We start from the raw sequence: 20,996 nt of genomic DNA, 5'->3' as shown, positions 1-20,996 counted from the left end.
GAGGTTGGTGGTGGGAGTGGGGCTCCTGAAAACAAGACGCTTAAACTGAGTGCCCCAAGGGTGAGAGGGCAGACGAAGTTGTTCAGGAAGGGATGTGCAAAGGTCCTGAGGCCTAAGGAGCCAGGCAAGTTCCCTCTGGAATGGGTTGCAGGCCTCGGTGGTGGCAGCTCTATAGGGCAGGCTGGGTGGGGGGCAGTGGGGTCTGGCGGGAGGGTGTGGAGGGCTCTGTCTGGGCCACTGGGGATGCCAGGCCTCCCAGCAGGCTCAGGGCAGAGGACAGCGGCTAATATCGCCCATCCTGGGACCTCCTGGGAGTGGAGAAGGCAGAAGGGCCAGGTGCAGGGAGAGCAAAGCTGGGTTTTCACACCAGGGAAAGAGCCTCAGGGCAGAGAGGCAGCACCCCCGACCCCCAGAGCCTTAACAGAAAATGAAACCAGCTGTTGTTTGCAACATTTTGACAGGAAGCGGGACCCAGTGGGGCTGGTGTGAGGTGAGGGCAGTGGAGGGGGAGCAGCCTGGCCTGTCCCTGGCTGGTTTGGGGGGTGCCACTCTGGCTGTGTGTGGGACGCCGGTGGGGGTGAAGGCAGCTCTTCTGTCTGGCAGGGACTTAAGAGTCACCATCCTGCTGACACTGATCAAAGGGGGAGGCTTGGTGGGACAGGCAGGGGGTGCGTGAAGACTTCGGGGTGACCGGGAGAGTGTTGTCTGACCCATCGGGTAACGTCCAGTGTGTGCTCAGCCTCCACCCCACGAGAGCATGCGTGGGTCGGCATGGACCCCGATGTGGACAGCGTCCTGACTGGTAGGCAGGACTTCACTTTGCACTTTGAGGGGCTCTTGCCCCTCAGCAGTGCCAGGGCCCCAGGCAGAGAGCAAGTTATGCCCTCAAAGGGGCCTGAGAGGCCACCTGCCTTGGGAGAATCTGAGCGAAGAGCTCTTGCTCAGAGGGACATGCGTACTCTGTGGGGGCCTCCTGAACACCTGTGCCCTGCTCACCTCTGCCCCCACCTGTTCTCCCAGGTGCAGGGGGGTCACTTTACAGTGCAGATGCGGTCCCCATGCTCCCAGGGCTCCCTCTGCTCTTTGCTGAAGCCTGCAAAGCCCTGGGTCTCTGGCACTGCCAGCCCACAGCCTTGCCCTGTACCTGGCCCCTTGCTCTTGGAGTCTCAGCTACACTGGCCTCCCTCCAGGGCCAGGAGGGCACCATGTCCCTCACCTAGATCATCCCCTCACCTGGAGCACCCCTCATCTGGAGCATCCCCTCACCTGGAGCATCCCCTCACTTGGAGTACCTTCACCCCTCAACTGGAGCACCCCTTGTCTTGATGCCTAGGCATGGAGGAGTCTCCCCAGTCCAGGCAGCAAGGGCTTTCCAGCTCTGGAGCATGAGGGGGTGAGGATCTGAGACCTTGGAAGGCTATGAGAGAGGGAGCCACTGTCACATCAGGGAGTGGGGCTTCTCACCATGGCGGTCACCCTCATGGCTCTGGAGGCCTGGGGCAGTGGCTCTAAAACTCCCTGAAGCTCCTCACAGGAGGTCCTCAGGCCTTTCCTTGGGAGTTCTGGGGTGATATGTGTGCCCTGGAACCACATGCCTGGGCCCTCTCTGTGGATGGGGCCTCAGACAAGTAGTTCCCTGCCTGGAAAATGAGTCTGGGGTCCAAGGGGTTGCCCTGAAGATCCTAGTGCAGCACAGGTGGTGAGAACCTCGTGCTCCCTAGTGATTAGGCCGGCTCTGAAGCTTCCTGCTCTGAAGCTGCGGGGCCACATGGACACTGGGCCCCTCACTGCCTCTGCTCCCCACCCAGAGGCAGGAGCCCCGAGAGTGCCTGGGGAGGGAACCATGTGGGGTGGGAAGGCCACAAGTGTGTTTGCCAGTCCTCACCACCGAAGCCAGATGGGCGCCCACAGAAGTGAGAACCTCGCAGCGTGGGGTGGCCCTGGCAGCTGTGGGTGGCGGGCGGTGGGCAGCAGGCCTCTCTGCTGCTTCTAGCTTCTGCTTCCTGCCTTCCCTCCTCCTGGGACGCAGGCCCGACTCACCAGGGGCAGGGGGGTGGAGCAGCCGGGGCTGAGGATGACTCAGGGCCCAGCTGTCACCATGGCAACCCTGTTGCCTAGCAATGGCGGTCTCCCAGTAACGTCTCCTAGCAATGGGATATTTTCCCGGGCCCTGGCTGGAGCCTGGCAGTTATTTTTAGCTCAGCTGCAAATCAGTCTGCAGCTGCGTTTTTGGCTCCTAGAGAAGATGCAAGGTGTATGTGGGGCGGGGAGGGGGGTGGATTTCTCATCAAGGGAGGAAACTTGTCATGTGTCCCAAGGTACAGGCTCATAGGTGGGCAAGGCCAGATTCCACCTGGGAGTGGAGGTGGGGGTGTGTGCAGGTGAAGCGGAACCAGCTCAGGCTGCCGGGAAGAGTTGGCAGATATGACTGTCTCCCTGATGGGGTCTCTGGGAGGGCTGGTCACTCCAGCACCCTAGGGCTCCCTAGGTCAGGCTGGTCAGGAGCATTCCAGGCCAGTGTTCATGGTGGGCACCACTGGAGCGTGTCACTTGATGGCAGCTTCCTGGCACCCTTGGCTCTCAGTTGTGGGAACTGTCCCCGTTGTCCTTTGCTCCCATGCTCCCAGCCCCCGCAAGGGGTGTAGCGCCCTGCCCTGGGCCAACTAGAGCACACATTCAAGAGGTCCTGGCTGCAGGGGCCTGGGCGGCCACAGACTCAGCTCGGGGCAAGGCTGAGCTGGCCTCTGCTTAGCCCCCATCTCTCCCTCTCCCCCACTTCTGCTGAAATGGGAGCCCAAGTGGGAAGTCTTGGACAATTGGGAGAACTTGACCCTTTTGGGCTTTCTCACCATTTCCTCAAGAGCTAGGCTCACTGTCCCCTCGAAGCCAAGTTCCACCTCCCACTGGCCAGCTTCCTGTCCCTGGTTGGCCCTAAGCTCCATCCAGACCTGGGGCACTCTTCCCATCCCTCCACCCCCATTGCCTCTGTCTGGCCTTTGTGTTGCTCCCACCGGCCCGGGACCAGCCCAGCGCCCCCCTCGGTCACATGTGCTCCTCATCTGTGCCCCTTACCCTGTGGGGTTGCCTCCCCTGCTGGAGGGCAGGGCTCACTTGGACTGCTCCTTGTCCCAGCATCTGCTCCAGTCCTCTGCCAGGACTTGGGTTTTGAGTGGAAATGCAGAGAGGCCCATTTTGGAGGGTCAGGGCACTGAAGGGTCTGGAGCTGGGGGCACTCCAAAGGCTGAAGGAGCCTCCAAACTGAGCACAGATGTTGAGGGAGTTACCTGAGATTTGGGGTATCATTCATCGATCCATGCACTCACTCTCCAGGTTATTTACTGAGCATGTCTGCTCCGGCACCAGCAGCAAGCAAGGCCAGGCGTGGCCTTCTGGGCGCCCTGTCTTGTGGGTGGCAGACCTCCGATGGCTTATGCCACTGGGTGCTTCAGGGAAGCACCCACAGGGCGTGGGGCCAGGAGCTGTGAGGAGAGGCAGCCTTCTGTGGTCTTCTGTGGGTGACAGCATCACCATTGGGCCCCTTGAAGAATCAGCTGTGGCAGAAGGCAGGGGAAGCCTGGTGTTGAGGGGGCCACAGCTCAGTCCTTTCCAGACTAGGTCACCCTTTAGGAACCCATTCCAGGCACCCACGGACACTAGCCCATTTTCCGGGGGAGGAGGAGGGTGGGGAGCCAGGGGCCCCAGACTGGTGGGAGGTGGGGCTGAGGCTGACTCCTCACACTGCCACCAGAGGGCGCCTGGAGCCCACTGTCCGCCTCCCAGGCCTGTGCAAGAGCAGTCAGGGCCCCAGTGACCCGCCAGAAGTGGACCCACTGTCTCAGCAAGGGCAGCTGACGGGGGTGCCCGCTCCCTTCCTTCTAGTGGGGCCTCTTTTGCCTTCTATGTGCCCAGCGCCAGGCCCTGTGTACCCCTTTTTAAATTTGTAATTGGGTAAAATACACATAAAACTTACCATCTTAACCATGTCTAAGTGTGCAGGAGTGTCAAGTACAGTCACACTGTTGTGCAGCCGTCACCACCATCCCCAGGACGTTTTCAGCCTCCCAGACTGAAGACTCTGTCCCCATTAAACACCAACTCCCCATCCCCCTGCCCCTGGCAACCTTCATTCTAATTTTTCTCTATGAATTTGGCTATTTTAGGTACTTCAAATGAATAGACTTATATTTGTCCTTTTGTGATTGGCTTATTTCACTGAACATAATGTCTTCTAGGTTCATCCATGTTGTAGCATGTGGCAGAATTTCCTTCCTTTTTAACCAGAATAATATTCCACGGTATGGATAGACCCCATTTTGTCTACCCATCATCTGTCAATGGATACTTGGCTTGTGTCCACCTTTGGGCTATCGTGATTGATGGCTGGTTCCCACCGCACCTTGCCCAGGGCAAGGGGCCAGCTGAGCCCTGAGGATGCCTTGCCCCTCTTTGGCCCTGAAGGGCCCTGGAGCCAGGGGAGGGGGCAGTGGTACGCTCAGTCTGGCAGCGGCTCCAATGCCTCCCTTCCCCTTGGCGCCATCTGCCTTCATCTGTCAGCCTGCACTTCTGGCCCAGGGCAGCAGGAGGGCTGGGGTGGGGGGACAGTGGGGTAAAGACTTCACATCCGGGCTTCCCTGGTGGCGCAGTGGTTAAGAATCCGCCTGCCAATGCAGGGGACACGGGTTTAAGCCCTGGTTAGGGAAGATCCCACGTGCCACGGAGCAACTAAGCCTGTGCGCCACAACTACTGAGCCTGCACTCTAGAGCCCGCGAGCCACAACTACTGAGCTCGTGTGCCACAACTGAAACCCACGTGCCTAGAGCCTGTGTTCTGCAACAAGAGAAGCCCGCCACCACAATGAAAAGTAGCTCCCGCTCGCTGCAACTAGAGAAAACCCGCGCACAGCAACAAAGACCCAAATACAGGCAAAAAAAAAAAAACACAAAAAAAACCCTTCACACCCACAGGCGGCAGAGAGTCTATGTCAGCTAAAGCTTTCAGTGATCTCAAGGGTTCCAGTGTGAGGTTGGAGTCCTGGGTTTGTGCCTAAGGCCTCTGTAATCTGACCCCACGGTTTCACCAGGCTCTTGGGTCCCATCCACCGGGTCCACACCTCAGGGCCTTGGCCAAGGCTGTCTGCTCCTCCCCATTGTCTGGCATTCTCTCCAGTCCCCATCTGACAACCTACTGCCCACCTCCTCCCTAGCCTACACATTGGCATTGGGGGCGGGGTTTCCTCTATGAGAGTGGGCCCCGTTTCAGCTTGTCCCGACCTACTAGGGGCTTGATTCTGGGGCTCAGGGCTGTCCTTGCTCCTGCTTTTCCACGGTGCCTGCAGCCCCAGTGCCTGGACTCTCATCGCTGGGTTACCGCGTGGCCTGTGGGAAGTCACCAGGGCCAGGTTAGGGAGAGATGGGGGATGGAAGCCTAGGTACCAGTCTTGGAGAGAGCCACCCAGATGAACTCCCCTCCCCCAGAGGTTCCAGTGGGCACCACCCCCACCCTGGCCAAGGGCTTGGAGGACAGTGGCCCGACCAGGACTGCAAGCAAGGCGAGGCTGGAGGCGGGGGTTGGCGGGGGAAGTAAGGGGGTACCTCGAGGAGGTGACACTGAACACGTCCGGCCGTGGAGCCCCCTCCCCAGCGCCTCCTGGGCCACGGGCTGGTCCTCCCACCCCCGAGAGCGCCGCTGCAATTGGTGGAAAGTTCGGGCACCGCGGCGCGATTGGCTGCTCGGCCCGCCCACTGCCTCCCGGCAGCTTCCAGGCTCCCGGCCGGGTGGGCGGCCGGCAGGCGCGGGCGGTGGGGGCTGCGCGGGGCCGGGGCCAACGCCCCGGCTGCTCCCGCCGCGCCCCCGCGCGTCCCCGCGCGCCATGCGGACCCCGGCGCTGCTCTGCGCCCTTTGCTTCGGCCTCTTGGCCACGGCCGCCCGCGCCGGCTACTCGGAGGACCGCTGCAGCTGGAGGGGCAGGTACGAGCCCCACTGGACCCCCGCGCGGGTCAACCCCCTGGGACTCTGCGCACCCCTTAGGAGGGGGCTGGAAGATGTGTCGCCAGCCCTTTGGGATGGGGGCGCTCCGTCCCGGCACCGAATCCTTGCCCTCCCCGCCCCCCGCCGAGTCCCAGAACGCTGGGCCTCAGTTTCCTCTCCACAAAGTGGACGCAGCTGTTGATGGCTGCGGGGAGAGGGTGCAGCGGAAGCGGGCTGGCCGGGTGTGGACGCCGGCCGCCCGCCTCAGCACCGACCCTCCGGTCCGCAGCGGCCTGACCCAGGAGCCCGGCAGCGTGGGACAGCTCGCCCTGGCCTGTGCGGAGGGCGGGATCGAGTGGCTGTACCCGGCCGGGGCGCTGCGCCTCACCCTGGGCGGCTCCGACCCCGGCGTGCGGCCCGGCATCGCCTGCCTGCGGCCGGCGCGGCCCTTCGCAGGCGCCCAAGTCTTCGCGGAGCGGGCGGGCGGCGTGCTGGAGCTGCTGCTGGCCGAGGGCCCAGGCCCGGCCGGGGGCCGATGCGTGCGCTGGGGTCCCCGCGAGCGCCGGGCCCTCTTCCTGCAGGCCACCCCGCATCCCGACATCAGCCGTCGCGTGGCCTCCTTCCGTTTCGAACTGCGGGAGGACGGGCGTCCAGAGCTGCCTCCGCAGGCCCACGGCCTCAGTGCGGATGGTGAGTGCAGGCCTGGGTGGGGACAGGTGGGAGTCGGGAAGTCGCTTCCTGGCCTCGCTGGGTGGGAACCTGCCTGTCCTCCCCACTGCATAGAGGGAGAAACCGAGGCAGCCTGTCAAAGGCACACAGCTAGTGAGTAGCAGCGCCAGGACAGGTGGGGGGGAGGGGCAATCCCTCACCTTGCGGGTTAGGGAAATTGCTGACAGAGGGCAGAATCCCGGAAGGGGAGGCCGGGCAGGGCAACCCGGGCCCCTGGTCCCTGAAGGGTTGGGGGAGGGGATGACGGCCAAAGCTGTTCAGGGCTCCCTGGCCCAGCGGTGACCTCCCTCCCCTCCCCCAGCCCAATACAACAGAAGTCCACTGTGAGCCCGGTCACCATGGAGATGCAGCCCCGCCTCCCGGCAGGGCACCAGGCCCAGCTTTTTGCTCTCCTGGAACTTGGAGCCTAACCTCACAGGGGATGGGGGGGTCTCTGCTCTGTCTCCTGACCCTCGAATTCACCATAACCTCCTGCCACGTGGGCTGGGCCGGTGACTTTGGGCCCCAGGAAGCAGCTCTGGGAGACCAAGGGTGCTGGTGCTGCCTGTGAGATGGGTGTTCAAGAGCATGTGCCTCGTGCACCCAGACCCTTGAGCTCCAGCTCGGTGGGTCTTTGTGCCTGCATGTTGGGCACAGCCCCCAGGCCCATGTCTGTGCACGTGTGTGATGCATGCACGAGCCTGCAGTGTCACCCCAAGTACAGGGTGTCTTCAGGGTGTGTACACATGGTCCCTGAGACCCCCAGTTGCCATCAGGCCCTTAGGGGGGTCTGGTAGCTTGCCCTCTCTATCCTGTGTCCAGCTGGGGAAGGGCTCGGGTAGTCCTGGAGAGGTCAGGGCTGCCACTCATGACCTCCCCTGCATGCCAGGTGCCTGCAGACCCTGCAGTGATGCTGAGCTCCTCTTGGCCGTGTGCACCAGTGACTTTGGTGAGTGTCCCTGCTGTGGGGCGAGCCAGGGGCCTGCCCTCCCCTGAATGCCACTGTCCAACATGTGTCCCCACAGTGGTCCATGGAACCATCCACGGGGTCGCCCATGACACAGAGCTGCAGGAGTCTGTCATCACCGTGGCCGCCGCCCGTGTCCTCCGCCAGACATTGCCGCTGTTCCGGGTGGGGGGCCCTGGGGGCCAGGCGCAGGCCTCCATTCGCACCCCACTGCACTGTGGCGTCCACCCTGGCCCTGGCACCTTCCTCTTCATGGGCTGGAGCCGCTTCGGTGAGGCCTGGCTGGGCTGTGCACCCCGCTTCCAGGAATTCAGCCGTGCCTACACGGCTGCCCATGCTGACCACCTCCACCCCTGTGAGGTGGTGCTGGACTGAGGGGCCTGGGAGCAGGGTGCTGGGGAGGGGCGGGTAGGAGGGTGGGGGGGTGACCTCCAGATGGCATCACAGTACCAACTGCTTCCGAGGTAACAGCAATAACCAATAAGAACGCAGCTTGCATTAGCCAATGTGCATCCGGTGCTCGTGCCTGAGCCCAGCCCTGGGCCTGCCTCACTTCATTTTATTCTCCCACAGCCCCGGGCACTGCCCAGTTACCGCTTCACAGAGCCAGAGACTGAGGCTCTGGGGCAGTGGTGCCATGTCTAAGGCCACCCAGCCCACGCCCTGGAGAGGGGCTGCTGCTGGGTGGGGGCATGCAGGGACCCCCACTCACGTCACCCTCAGCTCTGCTGCCCCCAATGCCAGGTGATTCCACTTCTCAGAGTGGGAGTGGAAAAGGGGCCATAACACCCAAGGTCTGAGGTGGTTGGAGGCCTTTGTAGGGGGAGGCAGGCGACACCACTCCCAACCTGAGGGAAGGGGCTGCAATCTGGCGGGCCACCGACTTCCCCGCGTGGTTCGCTGCAAGCCCAGCAGAGTCATCCTGGCCCCACTCTGCCCCTGGGGAAGAATGGGCCCCTCTGTCCACAGGCCCCTGCAACGTGCCCAGCATCCTGACAGCTGTGGGGTCTCTTCTGCAGGGTCCTGCTTGTTGCCCATTTCTAGTGGGCGGGGGCACACAATGGGGTCTCTAAGGACCGTTTCCCGCCACTGGCCTCATTGTTGCTGCCCCCGCCTTCCTCTCCAGCCTCAGCCACATAAAGGGCCAGCGCGGTCTGGACAAAGCTGACGGCCCTGAGGCTGAAAGGCCCCAGGATGGGGGTGCACGTGGGACTACTGAGCCCAGAGGGAGCTGACTCTGCTGACCCAGACCCATAGCTCCTGGGAAAGAGGGCCACAGCTCAGATCTGGTGGGGTGCCTGGGCTGAGCCCCAGAAACAACTTCCCATCTCTGCCTGGCAGCCCTCACTGGAGAAGGGGCCCTGCCATCCTGCAGGCAGGAACTGAGGCTGGGAGAGGAACAAGGATACACAGGGCCACTTCTGCCAGATTCGGCATATAGGTACCTCATGGTGCCACGCCCTGTGTGAACACTGCATCACTCCAGTGGCTGCCCTGGAGTTTCCGTGGGGCAGGCTAAGGCTACACTCGTGTCGGGTACGCACTCCTTTCACTTGGACGGGCCATTTGCTGTGGGGACTGGTGAGAATTGTGGGTGGGAGCACAGTCATCCTGGATGGTAGGCTCCCCTGGGCTCCTTCCACCTTCTGCTGTTCCTGAGGCTCCTTGCTGTGCCCTTTCGCGTCCCCAAACTCAAACCGGCACCCATGGATTGTTCAGAGCTCAGGCACCAGACCTCTCCTCTCCACGCACATTCCGACATTCCCTCATTGGAGAACTGGGCCAGCCTTCTGGCTTTAAATACGATCAACGTGCTGATGACCCCACATTTGGATCTCCAGCCTGGACCTCTCTCCTGGACTGCAGACCCTTGTATTCCTGTTTCCCCCTCCCCCCACCAGGGAGTATCTCAGTAAAGACCAGAGGAGGAGGAGGTGAGTGTGTTCTCCTGTCATCCTCCTCTTCATCTTGGGAGGCTTTTGCACTGCCCATGCAGACCCCGACCTGAGGAGTGTTTCACCTCCAGCGCTGAGAAGCACCTCACCCTTGGCTCTTGCCCTAATTCTCTGGCCAGCTCCCCACAGCCTTGTTTGGACAGAGGCCCATGGCCACACGCAGTGTGGTCACTGTGGACTACCTCTGGGACCATCTGTCCAGAAAAATGTAGGGCATCTTCTCTGGGCTGGGCCCTAGGCTGGACACTGGCCTCTGCCCACCTGCCCCAGGAAGCGCCTCCTATGCACACACCCTCCTCCAGAGAAAGTGTTGGCTTTGCAACCAGCAAAAGGAGCAGAAAGGGCAGAAGTGGGTGTGGCTGACAGGGTCAGAGGAGCCCCAGGGTGCTCTGGGAGGAGCCTGGAAGGCTTGGGCCAGGGGCTTCATGCCTGCTCACAGGGGAGTGGCCAAGGGGAAACGGTGTGGGTGAGCATGAGGGCTGGGGCTATGGGAGCAGGTGCCTCTGGGGCACCTCTGGGCATGTGCATTCACACAGGTATGCACTCGAGTGCCCAGTACCCAAAGGTGAGGAGCAGGGTGCAGGTGTGAAGGTGAGGGACTTTTGGGTGTGCACACTGGGGAGTCGGGGTAGGTGCCTTCATTCAGTCGACCCGCTTCTATTGAGTTTCTTCTAGGTACCAGGTGCTGCTCTAGCACCAGGAATAATACAAGGAACAAAAGAGACAAGAATGGGATGCTGTGTAAGCCCAGTGCACATCCTCCTTTTATGGGGAGGGCCAGGTGACAGCCAGGAAGGAGACAGAAGGTTCTGAGATGGGGGTGGGGAGCAGCCCTCCTCCGCTCCAGTGCTCAGGTCTTGGGAGCATGGCACCGGGGTTTCCTGCCACAGGAACACCTGTCTTTCCCAAGTGGAGGCAGCTGGGGCCAAGTGTGCGGCAGTCTGCACTTGGGGATGGGGGCAGTGGTCTCCAGCATGCCTGCATTGTCTGAAGCAGCCTCCGTCCCTCCTGACCGATGCCGTGGATGGATGAGAAGCCAGGCTAGGGCCTGTGTGCAGACAAGTCTCTGCCACTCAAGGACGTTTGGCCTCAGGGTGGGGTAAGGAGGGGGTCCTGGCTCTGTCCCCGCACTTGCCTCTCTCATTCCCAGGCTTCATCAGGTCACTTCCGGGAACTCAATCTTTCTTCGTGTGTGTTACATTTTCTGGAGAAGGAAGGTGGTCTCCCCAGTTCCTGGGGCTCTTCCTCCCATCCACCTGACTGGGCCAGCTGCCAGAGCGCCCAGCACCTCACATCCGGCTCCCCTCCCATGACGCTCAGAGAGAGCCAACATCTGTTTTCTCGGTTCTGCTAAATTTCTCCTTATCAACCCCCTCCGCCCTGCCCCTCAGCCACGCTCAAACTCCCACCGCCCCCGCCGAAGCCTGCGCATCCTGCGTTTCCTGCGCACTCGGGCTGCCTTCAGCCGTGGGAGGGGCCCGGGTGGCCTCCCCGCGACTGCTCCTGGGCTTGGTTGGCTATCGGGGTGTGCGGGGCGGCGTCTCCCCGGTAAGCCCTTCCCCCCGGGCTGACCGCCGCCCCTGGCCTCCAGCCACACCGCACGGACCTCCGCTGCCAGTCAACTGGATCCACGGCACCGCTTCCCTCGGGCGTCTCCCCGCGCTGGGATGTGCAGCCCCAGGGGTCCGCAGCGCCCAAGACAGGCCCGCAGCAACCATCTGCGGCATGGGCCAACGAGGCTGAGCGACGCGGGCTACAGGCAGGATGTTGTGCGGCCAGAACCCGCGAGGGTAGCCCCGGACCCCAGGGTTCCGCGGTCCGGAACCCGCGGGAGGGTCCCTGGACCCGGACGGAGCGGAACGCGAGCGGACCGGCTGCTCAGGCTCTCCCGGCCGCTTCCGGTGTCTCGCCGCGTCCGCCTCTTCCGGTGCGGCGCCGCGGATCTGGTAGGCGCGGAGCAGGGAGTAGGGGCGCCGCGGAGGCCGCGGGCGGTGGGGAGGACGGCCCTCTCCAGGTCCGGGCCGGGGCATGAGGGTCTCGGACCTGAGCCAGGGAGGGGCCTTGAGGTGGGGAAACCCTGAGCCGCTCTCCCGCAGCCATGGAGCAGGACGACCCGGCCGAGGCGTTGACGGAGCTGCGCGAGCGGCAGCTAGGCGCGTTGGAGCTGCTGCAGGTGGCGGCGGGCTCGGGCCTGGTCACCTACGCCGTGTGGGCGCTGCTGCTGCAGCCGGGCTTCCGCCGCGTGCCGCTGCGGCTGCAGGTGCTGGGCCAAGGCTTGTGGGGACCAGCTGCTGGCCGGGCGGGTCCGGGCTGGGGGCGGGGCCTGGAGTGTGGCGCTAAGGCGGACGGTGCAGCTACTCCAGGGCCGATTCGGCTGTGGGTTGGGACCTCCTTCAGGTAGGACCGGACAGGCCACTCTAAGAATGGAAGCCCAGGAGGCAGGCCCCCCACCCTCACACTCCCGCCTGCTTCCTTGTACAGGTGCCTTATGTTGGCGCGAGTGCCAGGCAGGTGGAGCACGTGTTGTCGTTGCTGCGAGGCCGTCCAGGAAAGATGGTGGATCTGGGCTCTGGCGACGGCAGGATTGTAAGGACCGTGTTCGTGTGTGTTGGGGAGCGTCTTTGTTGACCCCTCCCCTGAGCGCACCGCCCCATCTGTTGGTCCTGACGCTCGTTGCGCCCACAGGTGCTGGCTGCCCACAAGTGCGGTCTCCGCCCAGCTGTGGGCTATGAGCTAAACCCGTGGCTGGTGGGGCTGGCGTGGCTGCATGCCTGGAGGGCAGGATGTGCGGGCAATGTCAGCTACCGCCGTGAGAACCTCTGGAAGGTAATCCAGGGAGTCCTGGACCCTCTCAGACCCCACCCTTGATCTTCATGCTTCCGGTTCTAGCTTGGTAGCTTGGCCACCCTGCTGACAGTGCCAGGTACCTCTGCCACCTGGGCAGGCTGGAGCTGGGACTTGGAAGCTGCAGTTACCCAATGCCCACCAAACCTCCCTCCCTGCTGGGGCCCCAATCCCTGCTGGGGTAATTTCCTTTTCCTGCAGGTGAGCCTGAGGGACTGCCACAATGTGTCTGTGTTCCTGGCTCCTAGCGTGGTAGGTCTGGGGTTTGCTGACCCCATGGGAGGCCCAAGCCATCCCCAGTGTAGGTGCTGGGCCTGGTGGAGCTGGGTAGGGGGAGCTGTGTTCCACCCTGCCCACCCTAACCTCCCCTCTCCCCCATAGCTCCCACTGCTGGAGGACAAGCTACAGGCAGAGTTGCCTGCAGGAGCCCGAGTGGTGTCTGGGCGCTTCCCCCTCCCCACCTGGCAACCTGTGGCTGTACTGGGTGAGGGCCTGGACCGCGTCTGGGCCTATGATGTCCACAGTGGTGGGCCAGCTGGGCAGGCTGTCCCAGGGCCTAGTTCTGCCTCCGTACCTGGAGCCCCCAATTCTCAGGTTGGCTGAGTGGACACAATAAAGACTCAGTGGGTTCCAGCCTGATTTTTTTTTTTTTTTTGCGGTATGTGGGCCTCTCACTGTTGTGGCCTCTTCCGTTGCGGAGCACAGGCTCCAGACACGCAGGCTCAGCGGCCATGGCTCACGGGCCCAGCCGCTCTGTGGCATGTGGGATCTTCCTGGACCAGGGCACGAACCTGTGTCCCCCGCATTGGCAGGCAGACTCTCAACCACTGCGCCACCAGGGAAGCCCCCAGCCTGATTTTTGTTGGGTGTTGAGCTGGGTGGAATGATCTCCCAAGGGGGTGCTGTGGGGAGGGCTCCATGCTGGCTGTGAAGAGTTCTGCTCCAAGTTTATTTGTTGACCAGCTAACGACTGCGAGTCCTTGGGTGCTGCGGCTTGGCTGGAGGTGTGGCCCCCGCTTTCCAGGGGTTCCCTGTACCCACCAGTTTTCTCAGCCTCAGGATCTCCTGCTTGTACCTGCTCAGAGAAACTAGGCATAGTCACCACCTGGCTGTGGACAAGCCCTGCTGCTAGTGCCTGGGACTGAGGTCCTTGGGTCTTACCCAGCCCACCTCTAGAGCCCACCTGCCCAGGTGCTGGTCCACATACTCTTGTAGCTCAGAAAGTTGCTCCTCAGCCATCGTGGCTCGGACTAGCAGCTGTGCTCTCTCCCTTTCCAGCTCTGCCTGGAATGAGGGAACATAAGCCATGAGCCTGGGCACAGTGTGAGGAAGGGCCTCTGGACAGGTTTTGCCCACTACCTGGGTGCCACGGGAGAAGTCCTGTAGCTTCTGGCGGATCTGGGCCCAGGATGCAGCTTCCAGGCCCCTGTGAGGGGAGGAGGAGGGGTGGGCGTGAAAGCTGGCATGGACCCAGGTTTTGACCAATGACCCTGCTCAAGTCAGGGCCCCTAGGTCCTTAAGGTGCCTGCTGGGAGCGAGTTTGGGACAGTATAGGGCTGCCTTTCCACTGTGGGCTCTGTGAGGCTTGGAGCCATCTGTGCATGGGGGCAGCCACTGGCCACTCAGGGAAAGCTAAGCCACAAGGCCAGCTGGGACAGTGACACCAGTGTCTGTAAGATGCTTATGGGGGGCCTCCCCCCATGCTGGGGGGTTTCCCAAAACCCCAGGCAGGTGACTTGTCCTAGCTTCTGCCCACTGCACAGTTGAGAACATGAAGGTGCAGAGGCAAAGGCTGTGAAGGTCACCAGGTAGCCTGCTCCTGCCTTGTCCTGGGGTCAAGACTTCTATCGTCCATGCCACTACAGGTCTTCAGCTATGGGTCCTCCGAGTCTCAGCTGAAGTGTCCTTTCTTCGGGGTCTCTCCCTGACCCTCCCATTCAAGGGTAGCCCCCTCCCATCCAGGAGGGTAGTCCCTCCTCTCTCCAGGCAGTTGGTTTTTGTGCGATTATTAGTGTCTCATAAGCAGACCGAGACTGGAGAATACAGATGGGCCACCTTGTCCACTGCAGCAACCAAAACCCCTCTAAGCAGTTAGTTCACAGAATGAATGAATGGGTCTCCCCAGCACCCACACCAGGTACTCACTGTGGCTCTGATAGGCCCCCCTGAGAGGCTTCATTGGGTTCTTTCTGTAGGAACAAGAACAGCGATTGCTGAATGAGGCAGGCTGCTCAGAGGCCCTGGGCTTGGGGCTTTGCTGAGCCTGGGATGGGTCCTGGGGTGAGTTGTGGGGCAGCAGGGAGGGGTCACCTGGGCCTGGAGCTTCTGGAGCTGCTTCTCCAGCCTAGCCTGGTCCTCCCTCAGGTGGCCGAATTTGGTGACCATGTGCAGGGGCGGCGGCTCCATGTCTGAGGTGGCTGCACCAGAGGTAGCCTTGGGGATCCTGGGTGCCCCGTTGGGCTCCACCAGCACCTGTTGCACACTAAACCCCGCACCAGGTCACCTAGGGCTATCCCACCCCAGGTGCCCAGCTCAGGGAGGGGCCCACCTGTGGGCAGCCAGCAGCTCCTCGTGCCTCTGACTCAGATCTGCCAGGCGCTTGCGGTAGGTGCGAGCAGCCCGGGCCAGCTGTTGCTCACGGCTGTGATGTGCCCCCCGAATGTCCTCCAGAGTGGTTTCCAGGAATGTCCGAAGGGCTGTGGATGCAGGCTTTGGGCCTGCACCATCTGCATACTCCTGGAGGAGATAGGGCTGGGCTGGGGCGGGTCCACACCTTGCCCCCCCAATTTCCTCCATGGAGCTGGTCTGACGACAGTGTGCTGTGTGGGCCTGAAGTCTCCCACAAGGTCAGAGTCTCTCTGAAGTGGTCTAGCACACCCAGGCCAGACTCGGGCTCCCCAGGATCCAGAGGCCTCCCACTCAACACAGGGCCAGCCGGCCCAGTGCTCACAGCCACGGCTCGGGCGCAGTGCTGCAGTCGGATGGCATACTCCTCGTTCAGCTTCTTGAGTTGCAGCTGCAGCCGGGCGTTCTCTGCTTCAGCCTGGTGGAGCTGGCCCCGGCAGGCAGACAATACCTGGGGGTGGAGATGGCCCTGAATTTATGTCCTGCAAGGTGGACCTTTGCTGAGCCAGACCTCAAAGCAGGTAGGGGTGGGCCTCACCAAGGTTTGTGCAGCCAGTTGCTGCCCAGCTGTCCTGGCCTCCTCCTGAGCTCCTTGCAGCTGCCAGCCCAGGGCTGCCCTGCAGACATGGGTATGAGGCTTAGCCAGGCCTAGGGCAGGTGACTCCTTCTGCCCCTTAAGAACAGCTCCTTTGCTCACTGTGCCCTGCTGGGCCCTCCTGTCCCAGGTGAGGCAGTCACTCACACACGCGTCTCCAGTGCCTGCTGCCGAGCCCTGTGCTGCTCTGGCGCCCGACTTACTTCTCCCTGCGGCTGCGGGGTACACAAGGGCTGGCTGGGTGAGAGCCCAAGCTCTGGGTCCCCTGCACTGCCCCACCTCCACCCTGGGCTGGGAGAAACTTCAACAGATTCCCGGGCTAGGTGGCTGCACACTCACACCATGCCCCAGCTTCTGCTGCTCGTTCTCAGCTGTCAGGAAGTCCTTGGGCTGTGCCTGCACAGAAAAGCCGGTCTCAGCCTCACTGTTCCCCTGCTGGACCCCTGTTTAGCTTCCACCCATGCGCTCATGGTGACCTGGAGTCTGTGGTGGTCGGAGTGTCCCTGCCCCCAGGCCTTGTGCCCAAGCTCCTGTGCCAGTGCCTGGCGGTGCCCCGGATTAGCTTCTGCTAGGGCTGCCTGCTCTCCGTGCAGTTCTAGCTCCAGCACCCGGCTCTCCAGCCACAGGACCTGCGGGGTGACCAGGTCATCATCCATCTGGGCATCCACAGGAACACAGCACACACAGGACAGGTGGGGACTCGCAGACACTGCGTGTGCACAGTCACATGGGGCACACCTGCACCCCTCACAGTTCTGGCACTAAGTGTGCACCCTCCCCCCATGCTCTCAGGCTGGCACACGTAGGCACACATCAGTGCCCACCTCACTCTTCAGCTCGAAGATTTCAGCTTCGTGTTGCTCCTTCAGGCGATGGGTTTTGATCTGCAGGTCCACCAGCTCCTTGCAGACCTGTGAATGGCCAGGATGAGAGGTGGGGCCTGTGGGGCCCTGGGGATGCTCTCCCTCCTGCCAGTGCCTGAGGGCCACCACACCCACCTGCAGCCGCTGCTCCTCACTCAGCTCTAGATCTGAGGGAACCTCTGTCTCAAGATTGGTGGCCCAGGTTGGGGTACCCCCAGGGACTCCTGGCAGCCAGGTCTCGGCCCGCGGCAGAACCTAGGGAGGCACCACCACTCATACCCCAGGTGTGTCTCAGACCTGGGCTGTGGCCTCCACTCTCATGAAGCCACCAGCCATCCACCCCCACACCCTCAGCCTGGCAGAGCTGGGGCAGGCCCTCCCACAGCCAGGATCAGGCCCAGGTCCTGGGAGGATCTACACCCCTCCTGGTCTCTGAGGGAACAGGGAGAACCCCCGAGCCCAGAAACGCAGCGTCCTGGGAGGACTCACATTCTTGGTGGCCCGAGGTGGGGCCCCTGGCCTGGAGCCTGGGGCTGCCACATACTCCATAGGCAAAAGGGACTCTGGGCTGCCCCAAGCCTGGTGCCACCTCGACTACTGGCCTGTTGCTGCAACACGGTGGTTTGTGTTGCCAAGGCCTCTGTTGTCCCCAGGAGACTCCCGGGGCCCCGCCCACGAGGGCAGGCAGGACAGTTACGTGGTTGGGGAGGTGGGTGCAAACTCTCAACTGCTTCCGTATTTGGCGATCCATTCTTTCCGGTTTCCTTTTCCTCATCTGGGAAACGCAGATCGGCACCCCAGCATTTATCAGGGACGCGGATGGAACCACGAGTGCATAGAAGGGCCCAGCCTGGGGAGGTGTGGGACAGCGCGCATAGTATGGAGGTGCCGCTGCTGTTACTGTTGTCCTCACACAGCGCGCTTTGCTCTACCACGTGGGTTCGCACACTCATTAGGCCCCTACGCTGAGCACTGGACGGGCAGGCAAACAAACTGGACAGATCGCTGCAGCGCTCAGCCTGACGGAAGCGGGCTCAGACGTCCCAGTCCGGGTCCGGGGTACTCAGGAGGGCTGTCTCAGCCCGGTGCCAGGAGGGCTTCGCGGAGGAGGCGCCGCAGCGCCGGGCGCGACTGGCCAGACGTGCGTGCAGCTCCCTTCGGGCACGCGCGCGCTCCCTCCCGCGCACGCGTGTGCTCTGGGCACTGTGCGCCGGTTCCCGCGCGCGCAGGTTCCAAGAGGGCCCAGCGGGTCTCAGGGGCGCGGGCCGTTGGTGGCGGCCCGGGTGAGCGGCGCGCTCCGTCCAGGCCCCGTGACAGGCGCCCGAGGCCCGCCTCTGTCCGGCTGTCCTTTAGGCAGTCCTTGAGACCAGCTGGCGCAGCCCAGCTGGGGTGAGTGGACGACCGGAAAAGGGGGCGGGTCGGGGTCGTACTTCGGAGGGCGGGGGCCTGGGGAGGGCGGGGCCTGCGGAAGGACGTTGAGGGGCGGGGCCTGGAGAGGGGCTGGTCCAGGGTCGCGCTGCGGCGGGAGGGCACCTGGGGAGGGGGCGGAGCCTGGGAGGCAGGCGGGGCCTACCGGGGCAGCGGCGTGGCTGGGGGCGGAGCCGGAAGAGGGCGCGGTTAATAGGGGGTGTGGCCTGCTGCGCGGGGGCGGGGCCTGCGGCGGGCTGAGTCTTCGCTAGAGACTGGTCCCCGCAGCTGCAGGTCAACTTAAGCCAGGAGCTTGGGATTCCTCAAGGGCCCTCGGGGAAGTCCGGGAGCAGGGAGTGCGGTTCCTTTCCTGGCCCCCAGCGTGTCTGTGGAGCTGACCCCTCCCACGCACAGCTCTGCCTAGGGTCTGGAGAGGGTAGTCCCACCCTGAGGAAGGGGCTCAGGAGGCGCGGGGTGGCTGAGCTCTGCGACCATGAAGGTCAAAGTCATCCCTGTGCTTGAGGACAACTATATGTACCTGGTCATCGAGGAGCACACGCGGGAGGCTGTGGCCGTGGACGTGGCCGTGCCCAAAAGGGTGAGGGCAGCTTTCGGGCGGCGGGAGCACAGCTGTGGGCACAGGCATCGTAGGCCGAGACCGTCAGTCCGCATTCCGAGAGGCTTTCCAGACTACGCTGCCGGGGCCAGATCCTTCCCCTATTGTCTCATCTCTGGTTATTTGGCGTTTAGGGTTTCTTGATTATCTTGGGTCTCCTCTGAGGTTAGAGCCGTCTCGGGTCTCCCCTTTTCCCTGCGTATGGTGCCTAACTGTACTGTGTGTGCTGGGCGCTCAGTAATTGTCTGCTGGATCTCCCCTACCCCCAGGCCCGTCCCCTGCCTGGGGCACTGTGCACCCGGGCCTGGCGCCCCAACACAGGCAGCCACCTGGACCACCTGCATCTCCCTAACTCCCATCCCTTTCAGCTGCTGGAGATCGTGGGCCGGGAGGGGGTATCACTGACAACTGTGCTGACCACCCATCACCACTGGTGAGTGCCATCAGGGCGGGCTGAGGCAGGAGGGTGTCACCCCTACCCTACCCTGACCGCATGTGATCCTGCTTCCCCCCACCCGCAGGGACCACGCCCGGGGCAACACGGAGCTGGCGAGGCTGCTGCCTGGCCTGGTGGTGCTGGGCGCAGATGAGCGCATCTGTGCACTGACCCGCAGGCTGGTACATGGCGAGGAGCTGCGGGTGAGCGTGCACTCAGGAGGGGTGGGGAGAGCGCCCTGGGCCCAACCACCTTACAGGCCCACCTGCTCCTCTGCCATAGTTTGGGGCCATCCACGTGCGCTGCCTCCTGACGCCCGGCCACACCTCGGGCCACATGAGCTACTTCCTGTGGGAAGATGAGTGTCTGGACCCGCCCGCCGTGTTCTCGGGTACTGGCTGCCCTGCACCTACTCACCCCACCTCCCTCTGCCCCATCCACCTTCTCTGACCCACCCAACTCCCCAGGGGACGCATTGTCTGTGGCCGGCTGCGGCTCACGCCTGGAGACCACAGCTCAGCAGATGTACCACAGCTTGGTGGAGACCCTGGGCACCCTGCCCCCTGAGACAGTGAGCCGCCTGCCCCTTACCCTCTCATGGGGCCCAGCCTCCCTACATAACCGGTGCACTCTGCACCTGCCTTATGCCAGGGTTCAGGATGACTGCTTGCCAGCCGTGGGGACAGGTGGACCAGGCGAGGGGGGAGGGGCTGGGCCACTGGGGTGAGTGTCTCTGCCCATCTCTGCCTATGGTGGTGCTGTGCACCCCAAGTGCCTTCTTTCTCCAGAAGGTGTTCTGTGGTCACGAGCACACACTGGGCAACCTCGAGTTTGCACAAAAAGTGGAGCCTTGCAACAACCATGTGAAGGCCAAGCTATCGTGGGCCAAGGTGTGACCACTCCTCCCCTCTCAGTGGCAAGGTTGGAGGGTGGGGTAGGACTGGAACCAGGGAGGGACTGCAGGGGAGTCCACCATGATCGACCCAGGTGACCAGACATGGCTTGGCCCAGGGCATTCTGCCAGCCAAGGCTCCCACTGGTGAGGGAGGGGAGCTGGGCAGCCTGCAGGTCTGGCCCATGAGTGCCTGCCCTCAGGGTTTAGGCTCAAGCCCCCAGACTGGTAAGCTGAGCCAAGCTGCCTGGAGCTGCCAGACAAGGCTGTGACAAAGGCTTGTGGTCATTCCAGAAGAGGGATGAGGATGATGTGCCCACGGTGCCCTCAACCCTGGGCGAGGAGCTCCTTTACAACCCCTTCCTGAGGGTGGCGTGAGTATTGGCCAGCGTGCGGGCCCTCTTGTGGGGCAGGCGGGGGAGCACATGGCAGGGCCTGAGCCAGCGCATGTCGGGAGGACCTGTGTCCTCCCCAGGGGCCATGCTGCTGAACAGGCTGGCATGGGGCCGGACTGTTGTCCTTTGGGCCTCCCTGGCAGTCATTTGGATGCTGAGGGAGGTGTTGGGGGACTGGTTATTGGATTGTCTGGCACCAGGGAGAGGCTGCTCTTTAAATGCCCTCCAACAGTGGCTTCATTTCCACCGCCACGTCCAGCTTGCCCAGCGGTTCCCATCGAACCCCCTCTCCCTGCAGAGAGGAGCCTGTGCGCAAGTTCACAGGGAAGGTCGCCCCAGCTGAAGTCCTGGAAGTGCTCTGCAGGGAGCGAGCGAGCTTTGAGCGGGCAGCTGAGCCACTGCAGCCACAGGCCCAGGCACTCCTCGCGCTGCAGTGGGGGCTCCTGAGCATGCCCCGGCCGAAGTGAGCCCTACGTGGGCTGGGCCACACACCCCTCCTCCCTTGACCCACAGGAGGATCGAGCCTTCCTCAGCCCTGCCCAGCCTTAGAGGGTGGGCGCCCTGGCCTTTCCTGGTGTTGGACACCCGGGGCCCCTCTCTGGGCCACAGTGAGTCCCGAGACCTGGGTGTTTGCGAAGCAGCCTAGTGGGGTGCACAGGGCTCCTAAACTTGAATAAAGCTTTGAAAGGCCTCTTTTTTGATGCTGGTAAACACTCTTGAAGAGA

The 20,996-nt window shown here is 62.8% G+C and overlaps 4 protein-coding genes across 16 annotated transcripts; 3 read left to right on the top strand and 1 right to left on the bottom strand.

The window, feature by feature from the left end:
* Positions 1 to 4,610: 4,610 nt before the first annotated feature.
* Positions 4,611 to 9,576, top strand: METRN (meteorin, glial cell differentiation regulator). 2 transcript variants are annotated; one of them, XM_067707186.1, is made up of 4 exons: positions 4,617 to 5,968; positions 6,258 to 6,658; positions 7,566 to 7,625; positions 7,702 to 9,576. In XM_067707186.1, exons 1-4 carry the CDS (start codon positions 5,457 to 5,459, stop codon positions 8,016 to 8,018), a joined length of 1,290 nt encoding a protein of 429 aa, XP_067563287.1. In that variant the 5' UTR covers positions 4,617 to 5,456; the 3' UTR covers positions 8,019 to 9,576. The 2 variants fall into 2 exon arrangements, with proteins under 2 accessions (XP_067563288.1, XP_067563287.1); XM_067707187.1 differs by lacking the exon at positions 7,566 to 7,625 and having other exon boundaries at positions 4,611 to 5,968.
* A 145-nt stretch (positions 9,577 to 9,721) lies between these two features.
* ANTKMT (adenine nucleotide translocase lysine methyltransferase) lies at positions 9,722 to 13,075 on the top strand. 4 transcript variants are annotated; one of them, XM_067707202.1, is made up of 5 exons: positions 9,722 to 11,544; positions 12,080 to 12,184; positions 12,284 to 12,424; positions 12,644 to 12,694; positions 12,824 to 13,075. In XM_067707202.1, the coding sequence occupies exons 1-5, from the start codon at positions 11,266 to 11,268 to the stop codon at positions 13,043 to 13,045; spliced, it is 798 nt and encodes a 265-aa protein (XP_067563303.1). In that variant the 5' UTR covers positions 9,722 to 11,265; the 3' UTR covers positions 13,046 to 13,075. The 4 variants fall into 4 exon arrangements, with proteins under 4 accessions (XP_067563303.1, XP_067563304.1, XP_067563305.1 ...); XM_067707204.1 differs by lacking the exon at positions 9,722 to 11,544 and adding an exon at positions 11,551 to 11,858; XM_067707203.1 differs by lacking the exon at positions 12,644 to 12,694.
* On the bottom strand, positions 13,074 to 17,478 carry CCDC78 (coiled-coil domain containing 78). Of its 7 annotated transcripts, none has more exons than XM_067707182.1 (12): positions 17,254 to 17,478; positions 16,487 to 16,780; positions 16,139 to 16,291; positions 16,002 to 16,058; positions 15,810 to 15,877; positions 15,606 to 15,684; positions 15,393 to 15,518; positions 14,991 to 15,178; positions 14,588 to 14,631; positions 13,802 to 13,868; positions 13,650 to 13,726; positions 13,074 to 13,517 (listed from the first exon to the last, which is right to left on the bottom strand). In XM_067707182.1, exons 1-11 carry the CDS (start codon positions 17,476 to 17,478, stop codon positions 13,693 to 13,695), a joined length of 1,335 nt encoding a protein of 444 aa, XP_067563283.1. In that variant the 3' UTR covers positions 13,074 to 13,517; positions 13,650 to 13,692. The 7 variants fall into 7 exon arrangements, 4 of the variants coding, with proteins under 4 accessions (XP_067563283.1, XP_067563285.1, XP_067563284.1 ...); XR_010935059.1 differs by having other exon boundaries at positions 13,383 to 13,517; positions 13,626 to 13,726; XM_067707183.1 differs by lacking the exon at positions 13,802 to 13,868 and having other exon boundaries at positions 13,383 to 13,517; positions 13,626 to 13,726.
* A 920-nt stretch (positions 17,479 to 18,398) lies between these two features.
* On the top strand, positions 18,399 to 20,891 carry HAGHL (hydroxyacylglutathione hydrolase like). 3 transcript variants are annotated; one of them, XM_067707193.1, is made up of 8 exons: positions 18,399 to 18,530; positions 18,917 to 18,981; positions 19,070 to 19,187; positions 19,267 to 19,375; positions 19,452 to 19,555; positions 19,773 to 19,874; positions 20,171 to 20,250; positions 20,570 to 20,891. In XM_067707193.1, the coding sequence occupies exons 1-8, from the start codon at positions 18,426 to 18,428 to the stop codon at positions 20,736 to 20,738; spliced, it is 852 nt and encodes a 283-aa protein (XP_067563294.1). In that variant the 5' UTR covers positions 18,399 to 18,425; the 3' UTR covers positions 20,739 to 20,891. The 3 variants fall into 3 exon arrangements, with proteins under 3 accessions (XP_067563294.1, XP_067563293.1, XP_067563292.1); XM_067707192.1 differs by having other exon boundaries at positions 20,504 to 20,891; XM_067707191.1 differs by having other exon boundaries at positions 18,400 to 18,530; positions 18,818 to 18,981; positions 20,504 to 20,891.
* Positions 20,892 to 20,996: the final 105 nt, after the last annotated feature.

The sequence above is a fragment of the Pseudorca crassidens genome, chromosome 15 (genome assembly GCF_039906515.1).
Source record: "Pseudorca crassidens isolate mPseCra1 chromosome 15, mPseCra1.hap1, whole genome shotgun sequence".
NCBI classification, from domain to species: domain Eukaryota; kingdom Metazoa; phylum Chordata; class Mammalia; order Artiodactyla; family Delphinidae; genus Pseudorca; species Pseudorca crassidens.
Note: the sequence above shows the minus strand (reverse complement) of the source record. Positions and strands in the feature narration are given on the sequence as shown.